The sequence below is a fragment of the Stegodyphus dumicola genome, chromosome 7, assembly GCF_044657685.1.
Source record: "Stegodyphus dumicola isolate Sdum_Otavi_A_Nest chromosome 7, ASM4465768v1".
Lineage (NCBI taxonomy): Eukaryota > Metazoa > Arthropoda > Arachnida > Araneae > Eresidae > Stegodyphus > Stegodyphus dumicola.
Window position 1 is genome coordinate 34,542,119 of NC_140774.1, and position 26,137 is coordinate 34,568,255.

General features: G+C 36.5%; 1 protein-coding gene across 2 annotated transcripts in view; it reads right to left on the reverse strand.

Moving 5' to 3' along the window:
* The window catches only part of LOC118200918 (integrin alpha-PS2-like), a 197,607-nt gene that overhangs the window by 84,059 nt on the left and 87,411 nt on the right, over window positions 1-26,137 (reverse strand). For both annotated transcript variants that reach the window (XM_035372909.2, XM_035372908.2), the window contains one exon: window positions 11,908-12,028. In XM_035372909.2, the coding sequence (XP_035228800.1) occupies window positions 11,908-12,028 (121 nt within the window). The remainder of the gene's footprint in view (window positions 1-11,907; window positions 12,029-26,137) is intronic.

Sequence of the window (26,137 nt, forward strand, 5' to 3'; positions counted from 1 at the left end):
GCTAAAAATTGACGTAATTACACTCAACAGTCTTCGCGCGCGCTAACTAAATGGTTGCATCTCGTTAACTAGGGTAAGGAATACTGGAACTAGGCATATTAAAAGAAAATGAGAGAAAAAAATTCCTCCAAACAAAATAACTACAAAAACTTTAAAAACTATAAAAATAATAAATCCATTTTTAAAACCCAATTTGCCGACTAGCTGCAAAAAATCAAAATACCTTACTTCATTTCTGTTGCATATTCTCGACGTGCATTAATTTGAATTATTTCATTGGTCCAAGGTTAATTTGTGTTGGATATTAGGAAAAAGTAACAATTTACAGTGCTTCCCCATTTATTTCGCAAGAGGCGTCGGTATGAAAACAAGATCCTCCAGGTTTGTGAAAATAAATATAAAAATGATGTGCACAAAGTTCACAAAGACTGCTAAAATAATAAAAGGAAAAAAAAGTGAACCTTCTTACCTTTTCTGCTCAACATTTCGTCACAAATAAAGTTTTGACTTTACCTTAAGTTTACTTTTGACCTGTAGTTGAAATTTACTCACGTCTGAATCCGCAAATTGCTGAGTGATAAGATCGCTCAATATTGATAGCTCGAACTGCGTTCAAATCCCGACGAACAGGCTAAAGGCTGGCTGCATGAAAGTTTTCCTGTTTTCCTCGATGCGTAATTATAAATACGAATTACTTTCCCTTAGAAAGTCCCGCACGAAAGCATCACTTCATTTCTGGGAAGTGATGCTTTCGGGAAGCACTTTTGAAGAGAGCTCTCGTATTTTGCCGTAATCCAAATAATCCTAATTCTAGTTTATTCATAAACTTAGAGAAAGTAGCAAAAAATACTCTCCAATCATATTTTTCAGTGCATACCCATTTATTGCTTTTTCCCCTTTCGATATGCATAAAATTTAAGGGTGGATTGTATTTCATTTGGGGAATTTTGTTTTCCCTCTTTCTGGATGAACTTCTATTATTCGAGAGTATATAAAAATTTAAGTCCTAAATGTAAGATTCACTGGTGTCCAATTAGTTATGCTCCACAGTTAAAGTATTCTTTTAACATGAAAGAGCTTGTCAGTTGCTGAAATGGAGCTTTAAGCACAAAACTTTTGAACGCCTTTTTCATAATAACAAACAACCTCTCTATGGCGTTAAGAGAGTCTTATCCCTGGCCCTCTTACTGCATCTGCAGAACCGGAGCAAAACTTTTTACAGCAAGGTGCAAGTTCTTTAACTCCTAAATTATGTCTCGTGCTACATCCTGAACTCTTAAAATTTTTCCGCTCGTAAATTATTTCACTAGATGCGTCCTTCATCTGCTCCAACTTTAGAGCTGGGCTTGACATATAGTCCTATATCACGGCAGAGTTCTGCATGGTCAGTATAAATTTACGCCAGGTACTACTATAGTAAAAGCAAGCTAGTTATAGTATTGAAATTTCAGTTCATTAATAAACGAACAATTTTGCATGGATTATCTAAGCAGTCTCAATAGAAAGTCATAAAACAGTCAAAAATTCTTCTCGGATTACTTTTCAATTTTTCGCAATTTTACTCCTTAAGTACCTTTTAACGTTGTTTTAAACAAACAACGTAAAGGAGAGTTCACATTCTTTGATCCAGCTGTCGTCTGTTTTTTGAGAGTTCAAAGATCGAAACATTCCATGAATTTAAAATCATAACACACTTCTTTCCTTAGTTAATTCATGATTTAAATGCAATGATTTGGGTAGTATATTGGCTGCATATACACTTTGTCCAATGATCATTCATTAATAACTATTGCTGTCTGTTTTGGATCATTAGCCTTATTGAAAGAAAAATGCTTTGTTGCAGGCTTAATTTCTTAGTCTTAGCACTGTCATGCACATTTTCTTTAAAATCTTGTAGTGCGTGTACTTATATTCACGTTTTTTAAATCTAGTTTTCTACTCCTACAGAATTCATATAGCTCTATATTCTATTCTTTCTCAGTTCCACGTAAAAGTTTCGTCACTAAGCGCTGAACTGAGTTTCAGCTAACTATTATTGTCCCATCAGAATGGAGATATAAAAAAAAATGTAAAAATGACTGTAAAAATGACAGACTTGTTTTCATGCTCACTCACAGACTATTTTCTTTCTGCTTACGTTAGTGATACAGAACTTCTTCCTTGCAATACGTCCACAAAGATGCCTCGCTTGAAAATATTCTATATTGTTAGAGAGGAACTTGTAATTTATAGCTATTTTTAATGTAGTGAACAAGTTTTTGTGCAAACGTTTTTGGGTTTAGTCGGGTATTGTTATCAGAATACATGCTTCATCTGGACGATTTGGCTTCTGACGCCATCCAGAAAGGCCTTTACTTGTGAAATATTTTGATAGAATAAATTAGTGTCGCTTTTGCATAATGAAACTCGGCAACGTCAGAAAATAAAAATTTAAAAAAAATAAATAAATAAAAAAACGAGCGTCAAACGATATATATTGGTGACAGAGGATTCTACTTTGGTTCAGATGATGATTTTTCAAAATAATATTTTTAATCGTGTAGAACAATGAATAATGCCTTCTTATAGTTGGCTATTATATTTAAACTATTTTTTAAACATAATGCTTCTACCAGTCATACTACTGCAAATTTGTCAAGCATAATTATTCCACTGAAACAACTTCCTACACCATGAAATTTAATTTTTGTCTTGTCTCTTCTATATTCGTGTGAATAAAACATCATTCCTGAGGGCTACGTAAATTCGCTAACTGCGTGGTTGGTTTTCCCCATATGTAGCATGAATACGAGTCAGTTTCCTTCAGAAAGACCTCCACGAAGGCATTCCTCCCCTTTGACAGATAGCCCTCATCTATTCAAAAATGCTAAACTAACATATGTTACCTAAGACGGATAAAATTTAAGAATGGCTAAAATTATTCCTCATTAGCTTTAATCTATGACTAATTTGTACTAAAGAGAAACGTTATGAAACGTTAATGACTACATCCTCAGTTGATTAAAAGGAATATCTGTGTTAACTAGTTTTGAGTGAAGGTATAAATGGTAAACGGTAAATTTTTATTTTTTAGAAACTAGCAGCTACGCTGCCAGCCTTCGCCTGGTTTTTAAACGTACCGGAAAAACGTCTGAAGAGAATACCAAACGTTAAATTTAAAAACTGCGCAGAATTTTACTCTGCAGAACAACTTCATAAAAATGTATTATACATAACAAAATTACAATAAAATAAGCAATATCCTTTAATACAACTATTAATTATCTTAATAAATAAATTAATCAACTTCCCGTTACGTTCTCTCAATAAAAGTCCAGTATCCAAGAGAAACATTAAATTTAAAAATTGCACAGAATTATCGCCCTCATTTTTCCAAGTGGCAACAGTGCTGATTTTCAAGTCAGCATTCCAGTATATAATTGAATGAAAAACTGTTGCCAAAACTTTATTTCTAAAAGAATGAAACTATTCAAAATGATGCGATAAAATCCAAAAGATGAAATAAAAAAAAATCTAATTCGAATTTAAAAAAAATCGCTTCTAGGTGAACTGGCTCTTGTCTACATAGATATAATGTCTATATATAGTGCACCTATATACCAAATTTCGTAGCTCTAGGTGTATTAGCTTAAGCGCAGCACGAACGAAAGACACACGGACTCTTTCTTTTATTATATGTAGAAATAGAGATTATCTGATATCCGTGCATAATATATATGCTTGATTTGTTAAAATGGAGTTTTTAACGTGCAAACTACTCATAACTAGTCATAAGCAGTTTCTGTAGTAACTCACAAACTGTGGCAGTAAAGTTTTAATTTGGTTAGGATTTAAGCTACGCGATACATGATTTAGTTACAAGGCAATAATTCGATGATTTGACATAAAAATCTCATTTTTCTGACGGTTGGGTAAAAATGGAATTTAGCGTTTAGCAAAGTAATGAAAGTCAGGAAGCCGTTCTATAATTTAGAGTATACAAACAAATTTGTAGTGTTGATTTCATTTTTTTATTTATTTTTTCATTCTAACTTTAGCAAATAACAGTACATTCAGAGTAGAGATCTAGGATTTAGGACTTTATTTTGTGAATAGTTTCGAAGTGAGAGATTCAAAATAAGATTTTTATTGCCTTCTCGTAAGGAGTTTTACGTATACTTCCTTGTAAGTGGTATTATCTTTTTCTGTTAGAAAGTATAAAGGATGCCCTTAATTCCGAAATGAAACTTCCGAGAATGTTATTGCAGAACACCCATCGTAGACGTACGTGCATATTTTCTTAACTTGCATTTTCACTTTCTATGTTTCATCTGTAAAAGCAATCATTTGAAGTTTACACTTTGCTACACGTTACGATACAATAATCCGTATAATTACATACTGCTGTTTAGAAAAATTAGTCTCCGTCACTGTTGAACCATGAGTACAAATGAATTTATAGAGGCAACAGCTAATTATAGCTCCTGTAATGAATTTAACTTGTAATGCCTCCACTATACGACAGAGTGATGCTTCAGTCGTTGTGTCAACATGTTAATGTTTACGTTAGACCTTAGTACGTCATTCGGGTTTGCGTCAAACCACTGACAACGCTCCATGACTGGTAAGAAAATGAGACGGGGGGTGGAGGGAAAAAAAGACAGTCAGCCTCTTGCTCTCTCTATCTTTAGCGCCAGAGTAGAACTCTAGAAATCCAATCTGTGGCTCCAAATTTGAGTTCCACCTTCACAGTCTCGCGACTTCAGAAGGTGAGATGTTGCGTTGATAAAGTATTCCCAAATGAGTAATGAGGAAATGCTTTGCTTCCTCTGAAAGAATCGGGACTTTGTTAGGCCACGAGTATTAATTTTATAAGCGGTATTTTCTTCATCTCTTTGTATTTCCGCTCATTATCTGTGATACAGCAATCTCGATATTGCGCAAAGGAGCCTAATAAGGGGATCCATATATCTCAAAATATCGCCTGGAGAAAAGAGCAGATTTTGATAACTTTTCATTTTAAAAGTTATAGTAAGTACTTTAGACGTTAACCTGCTTTAGATTATAACTTTACTTTTGCCAAAGACAAGCGTCGTGGCAAGGCCTGCTCCTTGGAATTGGGCTTGGAGTAATGTCACACACGTGAGCGTAAGTAACAATAATAATTACTGTCAGACAAGTGAGCTTAAGTAACAATAACAACAGATTTAGATCTTCTACGCTACAGGACAACATGCGTCAAGTAATGTTTCCTAAAAAAAAAAAAAAAAGCTTCACACTTTTAGCGAGAAGCGAGAAATCAATTTGTTATTTCCTCCTACTTAATACATCCAGCAAGTAAACATGCTTTTTCATGAGCTCATTTCGACTATGCCATATTAAATTTTTCTAAACGTAAAGATTTCTTTGGTTACTTACTTTAATGAACAAAGAACGAAATAAAAAAAGACATTAAAAAAAATTCACAGTATTTACTTTGAAAGTAAGAACACTGTTGTTATAAAAGATAAGAATAACGCATTTAATTTAGGTGTAGCCACTAGGAAAATTAACACATATATCTTTGGATAGAAAACTGTTGGGCGCGTGTTTTCCTATAACAGAAAATATCCTTAATTTTTATATGAAAAGGGGATTTTAAAATATCGCGTTATTGCGGCTGCCCTCTGTCACGCATACTTTAGTATTAAACATCAAAAAGGTTAGCAGCAATAGATCTTGTTTGACTATTCCTATTGGATTATGGTTCAAAGGAGAGGGAAGGGGCTATCTGCCTAAGAAGAGATGCTTTTGTGGAGAACTTTTGAATGACAATTGGTTCTTATTCAGATCCCACATAAGAAGAACCATGAAAACTCTCTTGTAGCTAACCAGTTCGCCAGGATCTGAGCCTTGATCAAACTACCAGTGTTCACCGATCTTACCACTCGGCCGTTGATAGAGCTTTTAGTTAGGAAATACTTGGGGAGGGTTTTAGGGAATCTATATCCATCTAATGTTCAAAATGTTTGTCTAAAATAATAAAAAAAGTTCCTTTTCTAAAACTATGCTAGTCTCTGATTTTGATGAAACGTTTATCCAAATATTTTATCTTAAATCTTATCCATTTTATCTTAAATTAAATCAATATTTAGTGTGATCAAGCAGCTGCTTGTCATCTTCATTTGCTGCTTGTAACGGGCAGACGATGCGTGAAGCTCTTTCCACAGTGATAAGTGAGATCATTACTTACTTAAGAAGTTCAAATAATACTTCTTATTTTAATAAGAATCCATGTAAAATACTTTTGACTTTTATTTAAATAAAAGCAAACTGACTAAAGTTACACACGATTTCCACGCTAACTCATATCTGTGTTGTGAGGTTTGAAATTGCCTTCTTATTACTAAATTATAAAATATTATTCCTCAAGATAATTTGAAGCAAATTAATTTAAGGCAATTTAATTATTTCTAGGATGTAGAAATTGCTTTTTCGGGAAAGCAAGATCCGGGATAAAAAAATAAATTCAAAATAACACGCATCAATTCAACCTACTCGAAATCTTATATAAGATTCAGAATAACATGCATTACCTCAACAGATCGCAGTGACAATCGCACAATTTTATACATAGCATTTTCTGCCATAAATCTAGTCATTAGTTAATAAATAAACATAAAATGAATCTTTGATTAATTATTAATTAACTGCATATTGTTTGAGTTGATGTCTAGTAGTCATAAGAAGAAATTATACACTAACGACTACTGATAGTTTATCAGCTTTGAACAAGCTAAGAAGCTAATTCATCTATCATGTTAATATAAAACGCATCACTTGAGGAAGGAAGGGTGTAAGGCGCACAAGTACATTGCATATTTGGGCAAACATTACTTCTAATTGTTTAAAAAATATTTCCATGAAAAACGGTGCAGTGCTAAATACGAAATTCTTTTGGTAGCTAATCCACTCCTTGAACCCAGTCAGCGAAACAAAGACCAGATAAGCACTTAGCTGAAAAGATCTGTCCACCCAACAAAACACTTAAATAAAGCGTGACGGACAAGGGCGTTGTTAACGCAAATGTCATCATCCAAAAAAAAAATGCTATGAAATTGCATCAGACGAGCTGTCAAAACGTGCACCCTATCTCCACAAGCACTTTTAGCTCCTTTGAGAGCCAACAAACCGAACAAAAACGCTTGTACAAATGCATATAAAAAGAAGTAAAGCAAAACTAATCCAGAAGAACGTGAGTTACGACTTGTAACCCCTTGCTGCTTTCTCGTTTGCTCGTGGCTTTCCTCTGCAAACGCTCGTGGTTTAGAATAAAGTCCCTTCTTTACCAATTAAAAAGATGGATGGCGGACAATAAAAATAGCTGCCTTGAGAGAAGTCCCTATTAATATTTGCGTAAAAAAAAAAAAAAAAAAAAAAATAACCGCCACTTGAAACAACTTATCACTGACACGAGCGAGTCACGACTTTTTTTTTTCAATTTAATTAATTTTTTTATTATTACTTTAATGCGTTACTATTTTCATGAGATGGTTTCCGTGAACTATTGTTTAAAAATACAATTACAGATCGAAGCCCGATCTTCCAATTTCTTGCAGAAAATAGATAACTTCCTAAAAATTCTTGTCCCGGAAGAGTTCAGCAGAGGCCAAACGGTAAAGTCGCTAAACACTGGTAGTTCGGTTCGAGGTTCGAATCCCGCGAACGGGCTGGCTGCATAAGCGTATTCCAGGTTTTCCCCATGTGTAACGTGTATACGAGCCACTTTCCCTTAAAAAGTCCTCTACGAAAACATCCCTCCTGTTAGGCAGATAGCCCTCGAGAGGCTTTGACGTAATCACATCAACCAATCATCTTAGTTGGCTGAATGATTAAGTTCACTGAATCTGGTAGTTTGACCCAGATTCGGATCTAAGTGAACAAGCTAGCCGCGTGGCTGATTTAATTATTGCATTTATAGTTTAAAAGATCTTATAGAAGGTTCAATGGCAGATACCGTTCATGAATTTGCCACATTCATGTGTAAAATTCTTTACTGAATAAGCATCAAAAGATGATTTGAGGTAATACTATGAAAAATCTTAACAAAGTAATCTTAACAAACGTGAACAATCCTGACAAACAGTGTAGTAACAAGTGCAATTAACACTTAGTGTAATCTTAACAAAAACAATCCTGACAAACATTTAGCCTTACTTTAAATGCATTAATGTTATAGCAGAATAATAATAATAATAATAATAATTCCACTAACGTTACAGAAAGAAAGTTATTATGTTATGTTTTAATGTTAATTAGCATCCATTTTAATTATATATATCTCAATTGCATCTTTGGAAAGCAAAATCCGTACTGCCGTGTCAACTAAATTTTAAAAAAAAATTGGTAATCAACTTTTTAGTATAAAAAATTGCTAATAAAACTCTTTTGCAAATGAGTAAAATATATAACACAATAAAATCCAAGGATGAAACTTTGGAAAATAAATAGTAATAGTAAATTTTACGGTGAGATAAAAACAAAATTTTATCTCGTTCACTTAAACTGAATAAATGTCTCCGATTTTAGCCATTTTTGATCTGCAATATGATTCAGCAATATTCATAACCGAATAGTTTACTTGTTTATGAAATCACGGAAAACCTTTAGAAATTTTCTACAGCACTTCCTCCCTCCCATTTCTGTGATTTCAATGTGAAATCTTGATAGAATTTTCAAGAGTAATAATCTTGAAAAACCTGGAAAAACTCGAAAAGATTTCACAGTATCTTGTTTGTGCTGAAGAAAAATTAAATATGGTTTTTGTAGTCTGTTATCGAATCTAAATACTATATAACTGTCCTTTTTGAAAACAAATCAACAGCACTGAAAAATTACCAAATTCCAATTGATGTAGCAAATTTTATAAAGCTATTTATTACAGGAAGCAGCTAAACACTTATTATACTGCGTTTTACTAATAATTGTGCATGTAAAACAAATAAGTCTTTCTAAATGACTATATTAACATAGCCAAACAGTTAAGTCGTCTGACTGCAAATCGTGATGTTGCGGGGATTAGAGACCTACTGTGGATGTGCTCGTCAGCAGACGAACAGTGACTCAAATCCCGGCGAACGGAGCGGCTGCATGTGAGATTTTCCGCATGTGTAACATGACTACGAGGCTATTTTCCTTAAAACATCTTCCACGAAGGTATCTCTTTAGGAAGATGGTGCTCGAGCACTTTGTCGTAATCTAAATAATCTAATCGTATCTCGAATATTCATTAGTATTCCTGGCAAAGGCATTCGACATTTTTCACGTCTGCAGCATCAGAAATCCTAATGACTATACAATACGTTCAAAAGGATCCCATTTCTAAACTTCATAAACTGTAATAACCTACTCCAGCATACCATTTCAAGTATTTTTTTAATTGTGTTGATTTCTTGTCAAAATTATTTTCTGCATTCCCAATTTTTGTATTCTCTAATACCTGAGCTCTTAGATTCTACCACACAGTGTTTTTCTGATGTTCACCTCAAACGAGTTGACTCCGTGAGCACCTGTTTAGTATTACTAGTAAGTTCATTATAGTATCGTGTTGCCGGTACTTATTTATATTTCTCATTATGTGTATCTCTTATTTATTATGCTTATATGTTATATTTGTTACATCAAAGCTCATGTTCTCAATTTAATTTTCGAATTTCAAATTGTAATGAAATTATATTCTAATCTCGTTATGTTATTTTAAAGGGTTAGTTAGTTAGTATGATAAGGGGAAGGCATTACCAGTTGACACGTTACATATCACTGGTGTCCCTCATACTTATGCCTGTACCTTATATCAATTCTACATATCCATAGGAACATTTTCATTACCCATGGAACAAAATAATCAAAGATGTCTCTCACATTAAATTCTTGTGGGCACATTTCTTCTATTATTAACCAGCTTTCATCGACGAGTTGCTGATGAAGATTCGCTAATATTACGCACATTTAGACATTTAAGCGAAATGTTCCATTTTTACAATATAGATTTATTATTTTCTTTAGCTTCTCCATATTATTATTTACAAATTTCTTGGTCGCGTCGCCAAAGGGCTTCTATGAAGTGGTGGTAACATCCTTTAATAGCTGTTTTGGAAAACAAGCATCTTCGCACTAATTGCTCCTTGTTTGAAATCCATTATAATGTACTTGGGATTCCAGCGTTTTCTTTAACACTCGAAAAGTTTTATAATGAAGTCCCTTCTTTCATCAGAGCGTATGCTACAGACACCAATTTATGTTCACCACATTTATGACATCACTGAGCTACGCAAATTTGCATGCAAGGAATACAACTGAGAAAAACTGTCTGCAACTACTTTTGAATATTCTATCGATTAAAATATTAGCTCTAAGTTTCAAAACCTCTCCTTCTTTTTTCAGCGCTAAAGATTATCTCTTTGCAATCGCACAAAATAAAGCTGGTAAAATTATTAGTAACAATTAGTAACAAATACAAGAGTAATAGCGCTACCTGGTTCTAGCGTGAAACCTTGATTTCTTCTCTTCATTCAATAAAAAGGTGACTTGAAACTTTGTTGTATTGACTACAAAATCATAACCTTTGTCAAAATGCTCATTGATTTCATTATTAAAAATGTTTGGTATCGAGACATCTTCTCTTGCTCGTTTACAGGCATTCGAAAACTTCTGCTTCGGCCATGGAAGACTTACAGATATATTCTGCAGATGACAAACCTACTTCATTTTGCGTTGTCATCCACTCTCTGCATCTTTCAAGTTTACTTTAAATGCATCTGCGTGTTGCCACTTTAGAATATACATTAACAAGAAACTACCGATAACGACAATGCTTATAGATTTCGCATGGTTTTCCTTTAGATGCTTCAGTAAGGGTAGAATTGGTTTTACTTAAATAATGAAAAAAGAACTAAAAGAAACTGATAATACAAAAGAAATGCTCAGAACAACGGTCGGAATGGGAAGGGACACTATCTAAGAAAATATCATGCCAATAAATCACAAGGCTGATTGATAGTTTCCGACAAGCTGTGGGAGAGTGCGACTTGTTGACCATAATTTGGTTATATCTGTTAGAAAATTTAATCTTTTTGCGGGGATTGATGTGCGCAAATACCACATGTACGAAACTGCCAGATGCGGAAGTGTCACATCACCCCAGAGAACGGAGCCATAGGTCTCTGATCACTCTTCTCCTGCCATAAAATTTCTGGAGAGGGCCGCTTTCTGCTGGACAGTATATTTAGTGCACCCATGCTGCAAAGACACTATACATTTACAGACATCAATACCTTCTTTCGAATTAAAATCTGTCTCCAAGACTATGGGGCCGCTGCCTCCCATACCACCTTGCTAACAGGCGGCGAATTTCGGTCATTTTGGAGCCTTGATCTGAGTGTCTAATCACAAACGATTCGAATTGGTCGTGTGCGCTTCTTGTTATTTTTCTTCAGGTACGATGTAAATATGAATTTAAAATCTTAGAAATACTTCAGTTAAAAGTTCTTGTTGAAGGAATTTCAGTATATTGTTGAAGGACTTTGCGCGTGTCAGCTGATTTAAATTACTTCATTCACAATTTCTATAATACTTTCAGCTCATTAATGTCAAAATGAAACTTGACTCGGCATGTATTAGAGAGGTTCTCAGATCGATGTTTAACGTCTCAAACGTTCGTTCAAATAATTTAATTAATTTGCAATAATTCGAATAATTAAGTTAATTAATTGTAATAAACAGCCTTAGATACTTTACATTAAACATTAACAAAACTCATGACTCCTTTATGTTACGTCTAAATGTCTCAAAATTATTTTTTCTTCTCCCCCCCTTTTTTTTTAACTTTCATCATCATAAATTCATCAACAACGAACACTAAATAAGTGCGGCTGTTTTTTAAAGACTTACATGTTCTGCAAGGGGAATATTCCTCGAAGCTTCCCAGGGAATTTCTGGCGATATAACAGGTACCGACTGGTTCTCTTCTTTGGTAATTAATAGAAAAATGTACATAACGAGGAGCACAGGCCTAAAAGAGAACAGAGAACTGTAGAAATCAACAATAATAAGAAAATAAGCACTGCAATTATAAAAATATTATGAAAATGTCTTAGTTATAATTTTATTGATTTGTACAGGTGTTGCATAACAACAACTGTCTAGTGTATATTTAAAAGCATTTTTGTAAAACAAAATCTTACGGTATGTAAAATGCGCGCATGTCTCGCAAGATCGTGTTTTGTTAAAATTCCCAGGTGCTATTTTCCGAGTAAGAAACTGGTAGTAAAATATCAGTATAAATTAAAGAAATAAATGAAAATAAAATAAAATATTGTTGCGTGTGTATTGTATCGTAATAGACTGAATGCACACAGAACCTCTGAGAGTTAGATAAAATTTATTTTTACCAAAAGAAACCCCTTTACAGTTCCGGAACTTTCCACAAAAGCACTCGTACAGCTTTTCTCAGTAACGCAGAGCACAGACAGTAGATACACTTCAAACTACTAAGAACGTTAAACAGAAGGAAATGCAAAGCGCATCTAAGAGGCAAAGCTCTCACGGATATCTCAATACTCCGATTCAGCTCTTAACTAACGATTTAGAGCAAATGCTCTCTCCAGTCTAAAGCTGCATTTACACTGGTCCGTTGGGGCGAAAAGGGTCAACGCGGAAAAAAACGCTTTCCGCGTACGTCAGTTCACACCAGCACGCCAACTTTCGCTTTAAAAGTTGTCATATGCTCGCACTAGATGGCGCTTCATATCGGAAACTTTGAGAAAAACGTGAAATTTTTGTGTGGTATTTTGACTTTTTACGATTACATATTTTAATTAAAATGGATTTAATTGGACATAAAATTTATTTTACGTCTTGCTTTGTGTAAGAGAAGCAGAATTCAGTGGTTTATATTAATATGTGAGAGATGACTGCAGCAAGGAGATGCAAATAATTTAATTCAAGAAATTAACGATATGAAACGAAAAAAATTAACGAAACGAAATTTCCTTTAATTACTTTCGCATGACACCTCATCAATTCGATGAATTTCTAGCGCTCATTGAACTATTTATTCAAAAGCAAAATACTCATTTTTGTCAGAATATCACAGAAAAGAATCATTTGGACGATAGGAATAGGATATCCGAGAAAAGGATCGTTGTATATATCAAACGCTGTATATATCTAATTTAATTTATTTATGATTTTTTTAATGATAATTAAAAAGTCCAAATTGCATGATTCTATTTTGGAGAGTAAATTTTTCATGGGGTAGAATACCATAAATTTTTTTGCATGATGTATGAACTTCCCTTAAATGCTTCCTTAAATAAACTTTCCTTAATTGGTTTAAATAATGCAATAAAAAAGTATAATTTGTTTAAATATATGTAAGATTTACAGCATTACTAAATTAAATATCAGACTTAAAAAACCCAGTTATTTTTAAATTAATTAACAATAGCAATTTTTTAAAAAATATTTTAGTTTTTGCCTTATGTACATATTTTTTACTTTAAATGTAACAGTAATGACTTCAATTACTCATTCATATATTAATGAACAGCCACTATCTAAAGGTTTATTTTATAAGGTCACTTTTATCTAAAACTCATTGAATAAACTGCATTTTATATAATACTTCTTTTTCTGCGTTAAAAATTGAATTCCACAATTATCAAATTTGCTAGTGCTCATGTAAAAGTTCTTTAAATTATGAAAAATTATCCTCAAGATTAAAACTGTCGAAAAGTGGTCATGCATGTTAAGAAAAACAAAGATGAAGCCATTAAAATGCAAAGAAGTATTCCATAAAATCAGCTACATACTAACGAGCTTCTTTTCTGTATAAATAACAGTTTTCTTAATTTTTTTTAAACAAATGGTTTATTCGTCACCACTCCTTTTAAATTCAAAACTCACTAAATTTTTTAATTAGATGAAACAGCAACTTTATAATAATGCCAGTATCGCCTTTGCTAGTCTCGTGAGTGACAGCCCAATGTCAAAAGGAGGATAATGTACAATGCCGAGCGAAAATTTTATACGAACGATGAATGAAATGAAATGAAAAATAAATGCAAACTTCTTATGTCCCCGAGCGTGTTACCTCTGCACTAAGGTTTCTTATGGGTAGGCTTGGTTTTCACACTTCACCTTCAGAAAACTGAAGAAGCATTTGGGCTACTCTGAAACAAGTGATGATATTTTCCGTAAATATTTTTTTTAATACCAACTCCATTACAACACCACTCCTGGTGACGCTTGAATCCAAAATCTTTAACTCAAGAAGCCAACGTTTTATCCACTAGGCAACATGAGCAACCTTAAATTGATGTAGATATATTTTAAGAAAAATTCAAAATCTGGGATTTCGAAATCCATCACTATTTTCTCGCAATAATCTGTTGCTTTAGATTATTCTGTAAAAATTATGAACCATATATAATTTATGGTTGATTATTAAGGTTTATTACTGCTAATAAACTTGAAAATTTTCCTTTAAACAATTTATGAAGCTATTTATTCTATTCGCATATGCATTCTTTCATTAACTATCTGAAATTTGGGTTAAGATTAGTCTATTTGACTTTTTTTTTTTCATCAAGAAGAATTTTTGAAAGTGCAATCATTTAAAAACCATGGTATATAAACTGGACGTTTGAAACGAAATGCCTGAAACTGACGCGTCAAGCGTCAAAAAGTTGAAGTTAAGTCAACTCACGCGGTCTCCGGCCATCCGGCAAATGCCGCCTCTGAACTCGCTTCTGATTGGTTAACGCTTTAAGCACGAACGCGTGACCGCGTTGGTGTGAAAGCAGCTTTATATAGCTTTCGCCCAGCAGCCGATAAATCTCTAGTACATTCAATTTCTCAAAATTACTGGAAGGCATATACGGTTAAAGTTACACCTAAGGGACGGATAAAGTTGCATATAGAGATCAGTTATACAGTTATTCAATTACAATATCAATTAGTTATAGAAGGATCAGCTGGAAATGTAACCACATGGTCCCCAAGTTTAGCAACTTTTGGCGACAAACATTAATCGCAAAAACCATAGCCATCCTGGCTGTATATCGCCAATTTAGCCATTTACTTGGCAACTAAATTATGAGGCAATTTAGTTGCCATTTACTTGATGCTATAGACTTGCCCCTGTAATCATATTTTTTCGGCAGAGCTTAGTTTCTTTCAAGCACTTCATGTTACATTATACAAAAAATACTACAATTCTACATATAATTTAACTAAAATTATTTACGTATACACAAAATTGGTAACAATATAAAAATGTAAAATCTTTCTCACTGGTTTAAGCGAAATTCAATCTTATTTTGATCTCAATATGACAGAAAAACCATGCATTTGAGACTTTCCTAAACAAATAAGAATAATCTACAGAATTTTCCCCCACTCCTTGAAACCCGTTTCATTCTCTCTTAAAATGCATACAGGTGTTCTGTTAAACTGATCTTAATTTGAAGCTGAATTTCCCCTAAATTGAAATTTTAAATTGGTGCTCTTCCCATCTATACATTCACGATGATTTTAAATATGCGCCACATAGTTTTAGTTGTGTGCTTTGCATTTATATTTCTTTACCCCACAGCTATATGAGATATTATAAGGAGCACTAATTTAGGCATGGGAAAATTATTTTTACTGCTATTTTGTTTCGGGTATGCTTCGCTGTGCTGGTAGTAATCTATAAGTTTAAGAAACATCAAACAATAACAGATAAATTGGAAAATATTTATGAGAAAGTTAGTGATGCTTTTATTTTGTATATTATTTGCAATTATTTCTACAAGATATCACGGAGTTCAGGTCTACGTTCGATGATGTTTTAGTACACACACTTATTCCTTCAGTCACCATTGCCATTGGAAAAAATATGGTATAATAAATAAGATACTCTAAATTCAGAGTTTGGTCTCTGCAGGTAAAAGTGAACTATATAGTTCAGGTTGTTATGAACACCGACAGCTCCTCACTGAAGACGTATATCTGTTTCTGCCCAGCAACATCTAACCAATGAATAAATGCAATATTGTGCAAACTGAGATAGGCCTCTCATGTCCTTGAAGTTTCTTCAGATATCAGCAGGTGTTTCTTTAAAATATTCGAATTAAGAAATCCATCGTCTCTCTCAGTGCCACTCAAGAGCACTGTCTTCAAATGAACTTCCCCAATTTGGCATCAAATCCATTCTCATCTTCTACTGAAATACTACTTCTATTATTCTTGTGGCATTTGTTTTTCACCCCTCTTCCGTTTCTTCTCGGATTTAGGTGCGCTAGTTGAAGCTTCTTGAATAAGTGTGAAGAAAAAGTGGCCTAAAAAAAAAGTGAAAAGCTTAGAGCTGAAAGACGCCCACGTGCTTAGGTGAGCTCAGAAGAAAGTAAAAAAAATGTTATTCGGTGGGGGGGGGGGGGCGCGAAGAAGGAAGAACCCTGACAGAGTAGGTTGATGAATGGGCAAAGGATGGATCATGATGAATTCATTACTTGCTGTTTTGTTAACATCTGACACTGACGTCAGATTTCGCTTTTAATCCTCTGTTTTTTGAGTATCTGATAATGCGGATTTCGTTCAGTGAAATAGGGATATTGTTGCTAATTTTTATTGCGGGCAATTGAAATAACGTATTTTTTTCAGTTTACTACAGTATTAAGGTCTGCCATAAATTCAAGATATTCGTGTATCGAAACATCTTAAGCGTCAGAGCTTAGCGAACCACAAATCTTTGTTTTATTGAATCCTTGTTTGTTTTGAACAAACAGCGATTCAATAAAGCTTTTCAAACACAGATTCTTTGTTTAAAAATCTTTGTTTGTTTTGAACTGCAATTTAACGCTTCATGGAATATTAAATATATCCAGAAATTTAAGGAATATTTTACTGGGAATGGAAAAGTGTGTGGTGGTATTTCGTAGTTCGTGTTCATAATTAAAATTCTTGCAAGTTGTGCTAGAACTCAAATAATATTTCTGTAAATTGCTTGATTTGGATTATCTTTCACCTCAGAGCTTAATTTTTAAAACTAAAGTTCTAAAGACATTAAGCGATTTCGAAGCAGGAGATGTGAAAAATGAGCTCTGCCCTCGCCGGGTCTCGAACCACGGGCCTCTCGAACACGCTCCAAGCGTGCTGACCACTACAGTACGAAGGCGGGAGAAATACCTTATAAAGTTACTGAAACCCTATGGTAGGGCGTCACAAGCGGTAAATAGAAAAATTAAATAAAATAATAATTCCAATTTTTTAAATCAAATAAAATTAAATATGAAAAGATAAATAAAAATTTGAATAAGACAATTAAATTAATGTTAATTAAGTTCGTAATGATTGTGTCACAAAAATTAAATAAAATAACAAAACAAATGCAAAGTGGGTAAATTAATGATAAGTTTTTTAAACGTATAGTATTATAAAATAGGCGAAATAATAAAAATTAGAAGGTACGTAGATAAGTAATACCAAGATACGGATACAAAGGTAAAAAGAAAAGTAAATATTGATATTCCTTGCTGTCAAATAAAACTGCTGTTTTAGCATTCTTGACCAGATGAGTTCAGCCTAAGCCTCATTTTCCCGATGTGTAACGTGAGTACGAGCTATTTTCTTTCAAATTGATACCCACGAAAGCGTCCCTCGAATTAGGAAGATAGTCCTCGTGTGCTTTGCTTATTCCAAGTGTTTTTGATGATATAATAGTCCCTTAAATGGTTTAGACCTCAGAGTATTGGTTACTTTGATCCGGGATCGAAAGCAGGCGAGCAGATTGGCTGCATGGATTTCACTTAGAAATCCTTTACGGAAGCATCCCTTTCCTTAGACAGAGGCCCAACAGCGGCGGACGCTAAAGTTGCTGAACACTGGTAGTTCCGACCTTGGTTCAAATCCATGCCAACGGGTTGGCTGCATGGGCGTTTTCGTGGTTTTCCCCAATGTGTAAAATGTATTTACATATGGGGATATGGCTCATATACATGTTCAAGTCCTCCACGAAGGCATCCTTTCTCTTAGGCAGATAGTCCTTGTGTGCTTTGGCATAATAATCTAAACCAAACCAAGCCTTAGGTACAGAACCCTAGTATGCTTTGCCGTATTCAAATAACTAACTTTGATAATACTGTTACGAATTTGGTATTTAAAAAGCTAATGTTAGTTTAATTATAAATAATATGGTTTTATTTCTCGCGCAGTGCAGCGCGTGACGAATATTAAAAGAAAGCTAAGCCGGAAAATTGAAAATACAAGAGCGCGTGCATTAAATAAATAAATGTCCCTTTTTGATTTCGAGAAAGAACTGGAAAATTCTAGCGCGTGATTTTAAAATCTTATAAAAGGAGGAAAACATCTCAGTTTGTAGCAGTTCTAGTAGTAGAAGTAGATCATCGGCTGATCGAGAACCGTGGAGTGATGATGAAGTCAGGAAAGACCAGCTGGAAGACCGCGACATTAAACCCATAATTGATCTAATGGAGTCGTCAAACAGAAAACCTACCTGGCAGGACATTTCTATCTGTAGTCCTACAACCAAACAATATTGGGCACTCTGGGATTCACTTCACATTCGAAACGGCGTCTTATACCGGAAATTCGAATCGGATGATGGGAAGACGTTCCGATGGCAGCTGATACTTCCAAGATCCCGCATTCCTGATGTCCTTAAAGAACTACATAACAGCCCTACGGGAGGTCACTTTGGAATAATGAAGACCTTACAGAGAGTTCGTGAGCGCTTTTACTGGAATAATGCAAAGGATGACGTGCAAAAGTAATGCCGATCTTGCGATGCCTGTGCAGGTCGGAAAGGACCTAAGAGACGCAGCCGAGGCAAGCTGTAACGTTACAACGTAGGGGCGCCTTTTGAACGAATCGCCTTTGACATCCTGGGACCTCTGCCACGAACTGCTGATGGCAACAAATACATACTCGTTGTCGTTGATTACTTCACCAAGTGGCCTGAAGCTTATCCTATTCCTGATCAAGAGGCTGTCACAGTAGCTGAGGTAATGATACAGCACTGGATTTCCAGGTTCGGAGTGCCTCTTCAGTTACATTCCGATCAGGGAAGGAATTTTACCTCGGTAGTAATCAAAGAACTATGCAAACTACTCGGCATTGACAAGACCCAAACGACGCCATTACATCCCCAGTCGGACGGCATGGTAGAGAGGTTCAATCGAACCATCCTTAATAACCTCTCATTAGTGGTTTCCAGAAACCAGCAGGACTGGGACAAGAAATTATCGCTGTTTTTACTGGCTTACCGCAGTGCTGTCCACGAGACTACCGGCTATTCTCCATCACAGATGCTATTCGGTCGTGACCTTCGTCTGCCTTGTGATCTATTGTTTGGCCGCCCTCCAGATGCTCCTTCATCGTCTGAGGAATATATTCAAGATCTCCAGGCCCGGTTTGAAGTGATGCACAACTTTGCACGAGAGCGAGTCAACTTGGCGACGGAGAAGATGAAGACCCGATACGACACAAGAGCTACTGAACATCAATTCCACGAAGGAGACAAGATGTGGTTGTGGAATCCGACTCGACGGAAAGGACTTTGTCCGAAATTACAGTCACCTTGGGATGGCCCGTACACAGTTCTAAACAGGCTGAATGACGTCGTGGTTCGGATTCGTAAGTCTTCGAACTCTAAACCTAAAGTCGTTCATTACGACAGGTTAGCTCATTACTATGGCCTTAGTACGTAATGTAAATAATTGTAAATAGTATCAGACCATGGTCCTTTTTGTTTTTAAATGTGTATTTGATTTGATTTGTATTTAGTATTTGATTTGCATTTAGTATTTGATTTGTATTTAGTATTTGTTTTGTATTTAGTATTTGATAGCATTTGATTTGTTTAAGTTAGTTATTGCATTTATTGTTCATGTTGTTTGATATTGTAATGTAATGTTTATGCCACAGTTGTAAGTTTAGCTTCCTGTCCAGGGATTGTACTGCCCGGGATGTGCAGTCCTTGGGAAGGGGGCAGTGTTACGAATTTGGTATTTAAAAAGCTAATGTTAGTTCAATTATAAATTAAATGATTTTATTTCTCGCGCAGTGCAGCGCGTGACGAATATTAAAAGAAAGCTAAGCCGGAAAATTGAAAATACAAGAGCGCGTGCATTAAATAAATAAATGTCCCTTTTTGATTTCGAGAAAGTACTGGAAAATTCTAGCGCGTGATTTTAAAATCTTATAAAAGGAGGAAAACATCTCAGTTTGTAGTAGTTGCTTAGTTTGTTGTTGTTTAGAAAACTGCTGTTGTTGATTATAGCGAATTCGCGGATTAGCGTTCTTTAGCTGTTTTGAATTACGTTCTATTGGATATTTGAGTAGTTAAAAGATAACTACTGTGAGATATTGTAATACTGCATGATAATTTGAGAAAATTTAAGCATTTTTGTTGTGATAATAATAAATTTTTGTTCATTTTTCCTCGGACTTGTGCATTCATTTCATAACGAACCCGTACGCACGCAACAATTTTTGGTGTCAGGAGTGGGGTTTGAATGCCAATAACAAGAGGGATGGAAGAACAATTGAGACAGCTCATTACTGCTTTTGCTGCGTTCCAAGAAAAGATGGAAGCTGGCCAATCATCTTTTAAAGAAGATATTAAGAAGAAAATGGATGCTGGTCAAAAATCCGTACAGGAAAAGATTGAAGCGGGACAGGAAGAAATGAAATTGGGCCAGGAATCCCTTAAGGAAGAAATGAAAACGGCACAGGAACAAATGAAATTGAGCCAAGAATCCGTTAAGGAAGAAATGAAGGCCATTCAAACTGGTCAATTAACTTTTAAAGACGAAATAAAAGTTGTTAAGGAATCTGTTAAAGAAGAAATAAAAGCTGTTCAAGTCAAGATTGAAGAAAGTCAATGCGAAATGAAAAGAGAAATTGCTTGCATAATAGAAACCAAATTCGATGCTATGGAAGGCAGAATAGATGTGGTTGAGAATAAAGTGGGACAAATTGAGGAAAATGTTTCTTCTGTTAAAGAAGAAATAGAAGAAAGAGTTTGTTACGTTCAGAAACAAATCGAACAACAAATTGATGACCGGGTTTCTGCGGTTGCCAAAGAACTGGAAACTTTAAAGAAATTCGTAGCGACGGCTGGGAGTAAGAGTGATGATTTTAAATTCTTACCGATGCCTGCTCGTCCATCTCTGAAGCTATCCACATATGATGGGAAGACATCCTGGCAAGTGTATAAGACCGAGTTTTCTATCGTGGCGGATGCGAATGGATGGGATTCCCAAGCTAAGGTCTGTCATCTTGCCGCTTTTCTGAGAGCAGACGCAGCGGATATCCTGCAGACGCTTATCGAAAACAAAAGGTTAGATTTCGAAGCTCTGTCCGGCGCCTTGGAGTTGCGCTTTGGGGAGAAGTGTTTAAAAGACTACAGCAGGCTCCAATTAAAATCTCGTCAACAGAAGCCTACCGAAACACTTCAGGAGCTCGCCGCGGATGTTGAAAGGCTGTCCCATCTCGCCTTTTCGGAATGCCCGACAGAAACAAGGGGAATCCTGTCCTTGCAATACTTTATCGACGGCATCCGAGATACTGAAATACAGAAAGCTCTACTAATGGCGGTTGTAAAAGATTTAAAAAGTGCTCTAGTGTACGCCATGAAATTTGAGGCAGCCCAGCAAGCCACTCGTCGAGACCGCCACCCAGTCAGAGCTGCTCAAGTCCAGGAGCCAGGGGATCAAGTCACCGCTCGACTTGACGATTTAACTAGACAACTGAACGCCTTGAGACGGAATATTGGTGAGAAGAAACCGACCGTTAAGTGCTGGAACTGCGGTGCTGAAGGACACATACGACGAAACTGCAAAACACCCCAGGGTACTGATGTTAAGACCGCTTCTAACAAGCAGCAGGGAAACTAATTAGTGGCCATCTCGCGGGGCGGAGGTTGCCAGATAATGAAAAGCCCCCGTTTAAAGCGCTTCAGATTTCTGCAGTGAGAGGCGGCAGTAATGGACTTTTCATAATAGGACATATTAATGGAGTTCCGTGCAATATGACTATAGATACAGGAGCCAACGTCACCATCATCCGAAAAGATTTGGCTCAACAACTAGGAAATAAACTTATCTGGACGCCGCTCTGCGTTACCCTCCAGACTGTGTCCGGTGAGAAGATCGACATCGACGGAAAAGTAAATGTTAACATCACGTTTGGAAGTGCCGCTTACCACCACACGGCATATGTAGCAGAGATCACTGATTCTTGCATACTCGGATTGGACTTTCTAAGGAAATACAATTTTTCCTTGGATTTTAAAAATAACGAATTGCATTCTACAGCTGAGGACATAGCGTTATTTCTCGTTAATGATGAAGAAGTTAAATCTGTCCATAAAATCATAGCACAAGACTATATTACAATACCGGCAAGAACAGAAATTTTACTTCCTGGATCCATAGCCGAAAATAGAAATTTCCGCTACGCCATCATAGAATATCCCAATAACTGTAATATCCCAAAAGGAGTATTAGTAGCCTCAACACTCGTCGACCTATCCAGAACGGTTATCCCGGTGAGAGTCGCCAATGTAACTGAAAAGTCGAGAGTTATTAAGAAAGTGAAGTGGTTGCAACATGTACTCCAGTAACCAGCGTTGAAAGAAAGAGTAACATCCCAGAATCCGTGTCCTCAGAGAGCATTACATCGGAGTTATTGCAGAATGCACAATTAAACGATAAGGAGAAAAATGCTGCCGATCGCGTCATTAAAGATCTTCAAGTTGTTTTCTCCCGCTCGTCTTCTGACGTGGGTCGAACTAGTTTGACACAACATAGAATAGATACTGGCGATCATCCCCCGATCAAGCAACATCCAAGACGTCTACCGTTTGCTAAACAGGAAGAGGTGCGAACACTGTTAAAAGATATGGAAGAAGGCGATGTCATCGAGCCTTCAACAAGTCCATGGGCATCTCCCATCGTTCTCGTCAGAAAGAAAGACGGCTCAACAAGATTTTGCGTTGACTATCGCCGGTTGAATGAGGTTACGAAGAAACACAGTTACCCTCTTCCTAGAATTGACGACATTCTAGACACTCTTTCTGGAAGCAAGTGGTTCTCAACGCTTGATTTAAAGAGTGGGTATTGGCAGGTAGAAATACACCCTCATGACCGAGAAAAGACGGCATTTACTACGGGACAAGGGCTTTGGCAATTCAAGGTGATGCCGTTTGGACTGTGTAATGCGCCGGCAACATTCGAACGCCTCATGGAGACTGTTTTGAAAGGACTTTCCTATGAAGCCTGTCTGATATACCTGGACGATATCATCATCGTCGGAAAGAGTTTTGAAGAGCATCTAGAAAATCTTAGAAAGGTGCTTCAGAAACTGAAAGAAGCCAATCTAAAGCTGAGTCCCGCTAAATGCAAATTGTTCTGAAAGGAAGTGACTTACCTGGGACATGTCATCTCTGCAGAAGGTGTGCGCACGGATCCTGAAAAGGTATCAGCGGTTAAATCCTGGAAACGTCCCGAAAATGTCCATCAGCTGAGAAGCTTCCTAGGGCTTTGCACCTACTATAGGAGATTCGTGAAGGATTTTTCTTCCATCGCAAGACCCCTTCACAAGCTGACAGAGAGCAACCAAAAGTTCTTGTGGACAAAAGAATGCGACGATGCATTTAACAACTTAAAGGAGGCTTTAACATCTGCTCCAATCCTGACGTATCCTCAGCACGACCGACCATTTATTCTCGACACCGACGCGAGCAATGAAAGTGTCGGTGCTGTTTTGTCCCAAGAAATAGACGGCCAAGAACGTGTAGTGGCGTACTGGAGCAAGTGCCTGTCTAAACCGGAGAGGAATTATTGTGTCACCAGGAAAGAGTTGCTCGCCATAGTCGAAGCTGTAGAACAGTGCCATCACTATCTATACGGCAGAAATTCCTGCTCCGCACCGATCATGCATCATTGACCTGGCAAATTTCAAGAATCCTGAGGGTCAAATAGCCAGGTGGATACAGAGACTCCAAGAATATGACATCACTATCCGTCATCGTAAGGGATCATCACACGGAAACGCCGACGCCCTGTCTAGAAGACCTTGCCAAGAAAACTGTCGATATTGTTCCAGGGTGGAAGCGAAATACGAGCTGCTGACTCCGGTCGCAAGACAAATTACAACATCAACATCGGCTGATCGAGAACCGTGGAGTGATGATGAAGTCAGGAAAGACCAGCTGGAAGACCGCGACATTAAACCCATAATTGATCTAATGGAGTCGTCAAACAGAAAACCTACCTGGCAGGACATTTCTATCTGTAGTCCTACAACCAAACAATATTGGGCACTCTGGGATTCACTTCACATTCGAAACGGCGTCTTATACCGGAAATTCGAATCGGATGATGGGAAGACGTTCCGATGGCAGCTGATACTTCCAAGATCCCGCATTCCTGATGTCCTTAAAGAACTACATAACAGCCCTACGGGAGGTCACTTTGGAATAATGAAGACCTTACAGAGAGTTCGTGAGCGCTTTTACTGGAATAATGCAAAGGATGACGTGCAAAAGTAGTGCCGATCTTGCGATGCCTGTGCAGGTCGGAAAGGACCTAAGAGACGCAGCCGAGGCAAGCTGTAACGTTACAACGTAGGGGCGCCTTTTGAACGAATCGCCTTTGACATCCTGGGACCTCTGCCACGAACTGCTGATGGCAACAAATACATACTCGTTGTCGTTGATTACTTCACCAAGTGGCCTGAAGCTTATCCTATTCCTGATCAAGAGGCTGTCACAGTAGCTGAGGTAATGATACAGCACTGGATTTCCAGGTTCGGAGTGCCTCTTCAGTTACATTCCGATCAGGGAAGGAATTTTACCTCGGTAGTAATCAAAGAACTATGCAAACTACTCGGCATTGACAAGACCCAAACGACGCCATTACATCCCCAGTCGGACGGCATGGTAGAGAGGTTCAATCGAACCATCCTTAATAACCTCTCATTAGTGGTTTCCAGAAACCAGCAGGACTGGGACAAGAAATTATCGCTGTTTTTACTGGCTTACCGCAGTGCTGTCCACGAGACTACCGGCTATTCTCCATCACAGATGCTATTCGGTCGTGACCTTCGTCTGCCTTGTGATCTATTGTTTGGCCGCCCTCCAGATGCTCCTTCATCGTCTGAGGAATATATTCAAGATCTCCAGGCCCGGTTTGAAGTGATGCACAACTTTGCACGAGAGCGAGTCAACTTGGCGACGGAGAAGATGAAGACCCGATACGACACAAGAGCTACTGAACATCAATTCCACGAAGGAGACAAGGTGTGGTTGTGGAATCCGACTCGGCGGAAAGGACTTTGTCCGAAATTACAGTCACCTTGGGATGGCCCGTACACAGTTCTAAACAGGCTGAATGACGTCGTGGTTCGGATTCGTAAGTCTTCGAACTCTAAACCTAAAGTCGTTCATTACGACAGGTTAGCTCATTACTATGGCCATAGTACGTAATGTAAATAATTGTAAATAGTATCAGACCATGGTCCTTTTTGTTTTTAAATGTGTATTTGATTTGATTTGTATTTAGTATTTGATTTGCATTTAGTATTTGATTTGTATTTAGTATTTGTTTTGTATTTAGTATTTGATAGCATTTGATTAGTTTAAGTTAGTTATTGCATTTATTGTTCATGTTGTTTGATATTGTAATGTAATGTTTATGCCACAGTTGTAAGTTTAGCTTCCTGTCCAGGGATTGTACTGACCGGGACGTGCAGTCCTTGGGAAGGGGGCAGTGTTACGAATTTGGTATTTAAAAAGCTAATGTTAGTTCAATTATAAATTAAATGGTTTTATTTCTCGCGCAGTGCAGCGCGTGACGAATATTAAAAGAAAGCTAAGCCGGAAAATTGAAAATACAAGAGCGCGTGCATTAAATAAATAAATGTCCCTTTTTGATTTCGAGAAAGACTGGAAAATTCTAGCGCGTGATTTTAAAATCTTATAAAAGGAGGAAAACATCTCAGTTTGTAGTAGTTGCTTAGTTTGTTGTTGTTTAGAAAACTGCTGTTGTTGATTATAGCGAATTCGCGGATTAGCGTTCTTTAGCTGTTTTGAATTACGTTCTATTGGATATTT